The sequence below is a fragment of the Montipora foliosa genome, chromosome 13, assembly GCF_036669935.1.
Source record: "Montipora foliosa isolate CH-2021 chromosome 13, ASM3666993v2, whole genome shotgun sequence".
Lineage (NCBI taxonomy): Eukaryota > Metazoa > Cnidaria > Anthozoa > Scleractinia > Acroporidae > Montipora > Montipora foliosa.
This window is the reverse complement of record NC_090881.1, coordinates 35,798,421-35,805,920: the sequence shown is the minus strand read 5'-3', so window position 1 is coordinate 35,805,920 and position 7,500 is coordinate 35,798,421. Positions and strand designations below refer to the sequence as shown.

The 7,500-nt window shown below is 38.6% G+C and overlaps 1 protein-coding gene across 4 annotated transcripts in view; it reads left to right on the top strand.

The window, feature by feature from the left end:
- LOC137983292 (fibroblast growth factor receptor 2-like) overlaps window positions 1–7,500 on the top strand; it is a 97,582-nt gene that overhangs the window by 71,036 nt on the left and 19,046 nt on the right. For all 4 annotated transcript variants that reach the window (XM_068830495.1, XM_068830496.1, XM_068830497.1 and 1 more), the window contains exons 6-8: window positions 1,531–1,818; window positions 4,297–4,590; window positions 5,548–5,829. In XM_068830495.1, coding sequence (XP_068686596.1) covers window positions 1,531–1,818; window positions 4,297–4,590; window positions 5,548–5,829 — 864 coding nt within the window. The remainder of the gene's footprint in view (window positions 1–1,530; window positions 1,819–4,296; window positions 4,591–5,547; window positions 5,830–7,500) is intronic.

Here is a 7,500-nt window from a genome sequence, read left to right as displayed (position 1 = left end):
GGTCTACACTGCCTTGACTGAGGGTGAATATTCCCCAGTAAGGCTCGAGCAAGTGAGAGGGTGAAGGGTAAAATAGCTGAAACAACTCAAACCTTTACAAACAAGCTTACCTGAATTAGTACTAAACACTATGCATAATATAATGCTTAGACCTTAGGGTAGCATTTTTGTAAAGGTTTGGATTGTTTCAGTTATTTTACCCTACCCCTCACCCCTACTCCCCCCCCCCACTCGAGTTTGGGTGTCAGCTAAAAGCAAGGTCCCCCATTTCTAGAAAATTTGATCCTTTTTCCACCCTTTTTTTTTGTTGTTGTGTTCTTTGTTGTTAATTTTAGGGAGCAGGGTTTGTGCAGTGGTGAGAGTTCTTTTTTTCCACCAAATTGGCTTAGAATCAATTCTTCAATTTGATTGGTTGTTAAATTTTCTTGGTTCGCTACTCTGCCCAAAATATTTTTAAAAATGTGTTTTTTTAATTAATAGACTGGTTAATCCATAAACTCCTCAGGGCCTCTGAGAAGTAAAATCGTCTGTTGTTAGGGTAAAATCTGTTAAGCCGCACCCCCAGAGGTCAATGGGTTTAATAATGGAGGGGACATAATTTTTGACTGGTTAACCCATTCACTAAAATTAATTGTCTGGTGTTAGTCACAGAGTAAAATCTGTTAAGTTGCACTTGCAGAATTCATTTGGTTAACTCTCCCCTCTCCCCAAGAAATGGGCTTATGCCAGTGTCTTTGCCCTCAACTGGCTGAATTAGTCTTATAGGCTTTTAATGTACTCTTATACGTGTCTCACTCTTACTGGGATCATTCTTTCTGTGTAAAGTGAATAAAGCATTTTTAGAACAAGCACAAGAACAAGTATGCATGCCATATCACAGCTTTACTTTCTCTTCTTATTTCTTAAAGGGGCTTTGTCAAAATCCAAAATGGGGTGTCTTGTCTAAGACCCTAAGACTCAAAAATGAAGAAAGTAACCCAAAACCCTCAACTTGGCTAACCCTAGGCCTAAAAACCAACTCTAGGCTTAGGGTCTTAGCGGTCTTAGATGTCTTTGCTTTCAAGACACCTTCCCCCCCCCCCCCTCCCCCTACAAAAAAAAAATGTCCAAAACGTAGAATGAAACACTGCAATAACTACTTAAAACTGTTGAACAACATAAAAGAAATACAGCAAAGGAAAGAGAAGCATAGATGGATACATTGGACAAGATTGAAGCAAATTGCATTTGAATGGGTAATCTTAAGAACTGTCGTGCCTGTCAGCCTGCCTTATTTCAATTTTATGGCTAGTCACCTGGATAAAGGTTGTTTTTGCTCAGAATTGTCCTTTTTTTTATGTAACAATTAATTTTTATCAGTAAAGGAATTCCACATAACCATTTTCGAGCTTTAAACTCGCGATTACTGTGACTAAAGATTTCCCCGAATCACCCTAAAATAATGTGACATAACCCCATGAAATCTAGCAACGATGCTATCTCATGGCCATGCTGGAATCGGGCTGTAACCTTTGGCTTATTTTTTTATAGGGTCAGCTACTCCACTTTCAGTCATTGCAGTTGAGCCATTCATTAGTACAACAGAAGGCTCTGATGTGGAACTAGAATGCATATTTAATGACAATATGACTTCAGGCATCACATGGTATAAGGACGGAGTCAAGCTCACTTATAAAGGAGATGGTGTCATTGTCAACAACAAACATAAAGCTTATTTAAGATTAACTCAGGTTGCACCATCAGTTGCTGGGAAATATGTCTGCAAGGGAAGCAGCCCTTCGGGTAGTACTGAGGCAAACATTTCATTGGTTGTAAAAGGTAATTCAAGTTAACAATGTTTCACGGGGTTACAATTATAAATAACAATATTTAAAGAGGGTCGCACCAAAAACTTAAAGAGGCAGTTTCACAGTTTTGCAAATGTCCAACCTTTGGCCCTAGCAGTACATGTAATTGCAAATTTTAGGGCTTCTTGCTGAACCAGATGATGTTCATTAATCACCGAGAGTATTACAGCAAATACACTGAATAAATAAGGCTCAAATTTGGTGGAAGATACTGTGGGTTTACACTAGACTGCAAAACAGTCGTTTTCTTCTATTTTCGGAAGGCGCGAAGCGCCATAAGCGTGATCCTCGCGTGTGAAGCGCGCGAGCCTCACACGTCCTACGGGGGTGTGAGGCCTCGCCGTTTCTACACTCGCTCCAGACCTTTCGTTTGAATATTATTTTACCGTGTCGCCTGCGTTCGCAAAAAATACGACTGTTTTGCAGTCTAGGTTTACACAGAAAATATAAAATTTAATTTTGGCCTCAAATTTATTGTATAGGTTGAGCATTTTATTCTATGCACTAGTTGTCATAACGCACGTCAGTTATCTGTATTCGCATGCAGTAGGTTCATAACACAAAGGGAATGATTGCAAAAGTAATTCCAATGGGTAATTTCACTTCTATGGCATTGTTTCCTTTTCCTGCATCAGTGCTTTCGATTGCTTCAATAACAATGGGATTAATTGGGCTGATGTGACAGTGTGCCCATGCCCAGAGATGTGAAAGTCTTCTTTTAACACAAAGTTGATTAGTGTGGTCCTCGTTGTTGAGACCAAAACCAGAGGGGGCAGAATAGAAGGCTGCGCTTATATAAAGAGGGTCAAAGAAGTAGGAAAAAATTTGGTTCTGTGCAAAGCAATCCTGATTTGAAGAAACCACACGCACAAGGTGGTATTTGGTAAGTTGTCAGTTTGCTCGCAAGGTGGTATCGGGTAATATTCTTGCTGTCACAAGGCTGCAGAGCTAACTCTAGGATTGGATTTTTGTAATCTATTCAGCTGTATTTCGCTGAGGGTTGTAATTTCAACGTTAGTATCTTGATTTATCACATGGCCCGTACAGCCCCGTGTGTGCTTTGATTGTAAACTTATTAGGAAAAACCCCGTATGAGGGCCATACACATCCGCGTGAGCAAGGCTGGAAAAAGCCAAACTGTCCTGCTAGGAACATGTACTGCGCTCCATGCAATGCGATTTTAGACAATTTCATAACTTTTAAAAATCCAAAGTACTGTGTATTTACAGCCAGAAAAGCAAATGAAAACAACATATTAGAAAAATTTTCTGTGCAAATTTTTGTTACTTATTTTGTGCAAACTTTATAATTATTCTGAGTGCTCATGAATAGTGTAGAGAGCCAATATAATAATAATGCTTATTGACTGAGTTTAGATCGAGCAGCAGTGGACTGGAAAACATTTGGCCATGACTCATGGCGCACGGACCTCACGGCACTTTGTCCATATGCCATGACCTCTGGCCAAACATTTTCCTTTCCGGCCCTCCCACTCAGTCAGTGTTGGAATTTAAAAGTCAATGATCAGCAGTATTGGATAGACTTTTTCATCACAGGCTTGATTTATCAAACATAAATCAACAATGGGGTTGATCCACACGCCATATGCAAACAGATCAGAATCTCAACTCAATGCAATTAAGCTCAGTTAAAAATATAAATTTTTACCTAAAAAGTGCAGACTTTCATTACTTATTTGATGTAACCAAGTTTTGTTTCATTTTGCAGTTTGTCAAAGACTAGGCAAAGAGTAAAAGATCTGAGTGTGTAATTTCAAAGATTTAGAAAAAGCAAATGCTCACTTTCAGTCATTCATAATATCAAAAAAGTGGGGGCAACTATATGGTGAAAACTATTTCTAGTTATACTTTACAGTAATGAGATAAATCACTATAACGTTTTAAAGAAATGAAATAAAATGTGCTAATTTACAACAAAAGAAAATGAGAAAAACTAAAATTTTTAGAGACTTGAAATTTTTTAAAACTTATCTCAACTATAGCCTCTAATGTCCACAGACAAGGAGTTCAAAGAAATGTACTACTAGTTATTGAAAGGATCTTTGTCCTGTCTTGGTACAGCTGTAGATAGCTTGGGTATGGAGAGGTTTCCACTTGTCTGTCTTTGACATACAATATATTTGAAGCATTCTGCAGATAATATGGGCTAGATTTATTAATTACTTCATACATTAATATAGAAGTGAAGTAGTCTATGCATGATTTAACAATAATTATTCCATGAGCACTGGATATGTGGTGGTTTACGACCGTAAAACGTTTCGATCACTTCGGTGACCTTCATCAGTTACCGATGAAGGTCACTGAAGTGATCGAAACGTTTTACTTTTTAAAAACTTTTTAATCAGTGTCAACGCTGCAATTTCGTTTTAAGACAAATCATATAGTCATGTAATAATAAACATTACATCTTTAATGTTGTGTTATAGGAGAGACTGCCCCAAATGTCAAACCACTAAATCAGATTCAAATGGCTAAGACGCTTTCCAGTGCCACCTTAAAATTTGTTGTTGTGGCATTTACACCACCAGTTGTTTTATTGTACAAGGATGGCGAAAGGTTACACAATGCAACTTACAGTACATGGTATAACTATTCCAGAGGAACTTTTCTTTTTGGATTTACGATTCCTTCTGTTCAGTACAATGACAGTGGATTTTACACTTGCTTTGCACAAAACCGGTTTGGGGTTAGTTCTGGAAATGTGAGTCTTATTGTCAAAGGTAATATTAGCACTCTTTGTGTATTGAATACAATACAATACATACTTAATTGGCCACTCCCCTTAGTGGATTTTCAGGGCCCAATGAAACGCAATCAACAAAATGAGAGAACATAACAACAGCAACTGTTGAGAAACTTAGCTGGCCGGAGACAAGCCAGTTGGCTATTTACAAGTGCAGCCATGACGTTGAACCAGGGACTACGAGGAACAAATTCAACAAGTGGTCAGAATGAGTCTTGAACCTGGGAACTCCGGATCTCGAGGCAAGCATCCTAACCAGTGGGCCGCACGTACTGCCTCCATTGAAGTGTGCAGTTAGGTACAGTCTTTTTAGCTGGAAAGAAGTGTAGCTAAGTGGTTAGGGTGCTTGCCTTGAGATCCAAACATCCCATGTTCAAGACCTGTTCTGACCTCTTGATGAATTCGATCCTGGGTAGTCCCTGCTTCAACTTCTGGGCTGCACTTATAACTAGACAACTGCTTTGCCTCTGGCCAGTTAGGTTTCTAGAAAGTTGTTGTCCTCTTCTGTTGTTTCATTGATGTCATTTCATTTGCACTAAAAATGAGGACAATTAAGGATTAATTTCACACGTGTTTTCAAAGTTTTCACAAAATCTCCTGATGCAACGAGAGCAATTTGGAAAAAAAAAAAATTAATCCGTAATTGCACAAGGGCACATTGTGATTGATCTGATAAAGTATGCTTTAAATACTTTCAGTCAAACTATCGCACGCAAAAGTTTGCTTATTTTAACAGCTGCCAAACTCAAACTTAAAACAAGACATGTTTTCCAGTCATGTGTCCACCCTTAGATGAAAAGGACAGTGTTAGATCTTGGCAACCTCCTTAAGTAAAAACTGTTTTCAAAAAGTAAACTATGTTAGGTCGTGTATTGGTAAAGTTATGACCCACCCTATGGTTCATCTATAATTCACTGCTGCCTTTGTTAAACAGGAATTCCAGATGCCCCAACGAATGTTAGAGTCAAGAATCTTTCGCCTGGTGTTGTGCAGGTCTCCTGGGTTCCTGAATTTGATGGAGGAGCCACTTGTTGGTTCAATGTTCAATTTAAAAAAAGCGGAGAAAGTGAATGGACATCAGTTCCGATGAGATTCAACACTACACGTGCTGAATTGAGGAACAGTGATGACTGGAATGGCATGTTTGTTTTTAGAGTGACAGCTGTCAATCACTTTGGTGCCAGTGTACCAAGAACAGTGTCAGTTGAATTGAAAGGTAGGTCACATGGTGCTCTCTTAATTTGAAAGCACTTCAATTTCGAGACTCGGCCCTGTTGAGTTTGTTGGTGCTCTGTTTTGCTCCAAGAGGATTTTTTCCGGGTACTCCGGTTTTCCCATCTCCTCAAAAACCGACGTTTGATTTGATTCGCATTAAGATGAGTTGATTTCAATTTACAGTGTCCCCAATTAGTACCACAGCAGTGGAAAATTAGACACTTAGGGTGCGTTCAATTGACCGTATTCCGGAATAGGAATACATGGAATAAAAGTTGGAAATCCTTCGTTTTTGCGGAGATTCACATCAAAATTGTCAAAAATTTGCTAAAATGCTATTTAAAACATATTTTTATCGTACAAGCAGCTTCGAAATGCGCCAAACATACCATTTTAATCATCACTCCACATATTCTTATTCCGGAATAGGGTCAATCGAAAGCGCCCTTAGAGCGATTTTCAATTGAGTGTCGAAAGTAATCAGTGAATTGATTTGGTTTAAATGCGTTATTCACTCAGTGATTGCTTCAAAGTTCTCGTGCCACTTTTTCAACCAATCAGAAGTGAAACCCAAACCAATCGTGGCTCGCATGGCCACATTTTCCCGCATTTTGTGTCGGCTACATATGATTACTTCAAGTTTTGATTGGTTCGCTGGGTTGTCTCCGTCCTTTTTGATTGGACGAAGTAATTACTTTGGTTTTGGTTTTACGATACTCGATTGCGGCTCGCTCTAAATACTTTATGTCCAAAAATGCACTAAATAGATGCACGCCCAATTTTGACATCCAACATGAAGTGTCCTTTATAGTCTAATAAGGTAAGGGTAAAGGTACAGCCTTTTTAGTTGGAGAGAAGTGCAGTGCAGTGGTTTGGGTTGCTGCATTAAGATCCAAACATCCCATCAAGACCCTTTCTGACCACTCAATGAATTTGATCCCAGGTATAGTCCCTGCTTCAACTTCTGGGCCCGGTTGTTCAAAAGCCAGTTAACACTTATCACAGATTAAAAATTAACCAAGGAGTTTATTTCTGTACTCCCACATGCTGTTCAACGCTGAAAGTGGGCAAAAATTTACATTAGAAGAGGTCAAGCTTGAGAAACAAAAATAACCAAAGAAACTTTCACCAAAAAGTTGAAAACATGAAACAAAAGTTTACGCTAATCCTGGATTAAGTTAATCGGCTTTCGAACAACCGGGCCCTGGGCTGCACTTGTAAATAGACAACTGGTTTGCCTCTGGCCAGTTGGGTTTGTAGAAAGTCTTTGTCCTCTTCTTCGGTTTCATTGATGTCATTTCATTGCACTAAAAATTCCTTATGGGGAGTGCTGAATTAGTTCATGTATATGTAATTGCATGGGCCCTGAGAACAATTAAGGATTAATTTCGCACATGTTTTCAAAGTTTCGCAAAATCTCCTGATGCAATGAGGGCAATTTGGAAAACTTTGAAAATACAAGTGAAATTAATCCTTAATTGCACAAGGGGCACATCGTGATTGATCTGATAAAGTATGCTTCAAATTCTTTCAGTCAAACTATTGCATGCAATAGTTTGCTTATTTTAACAGCTGTCAAACTCAAACTTGAAAAAAAACATGTTTTCCAGTTATGTGTCCATGCTAAGATGAAAACGATGAAAACTGTTTTCAAAAAAGGTAAGTAAACTAT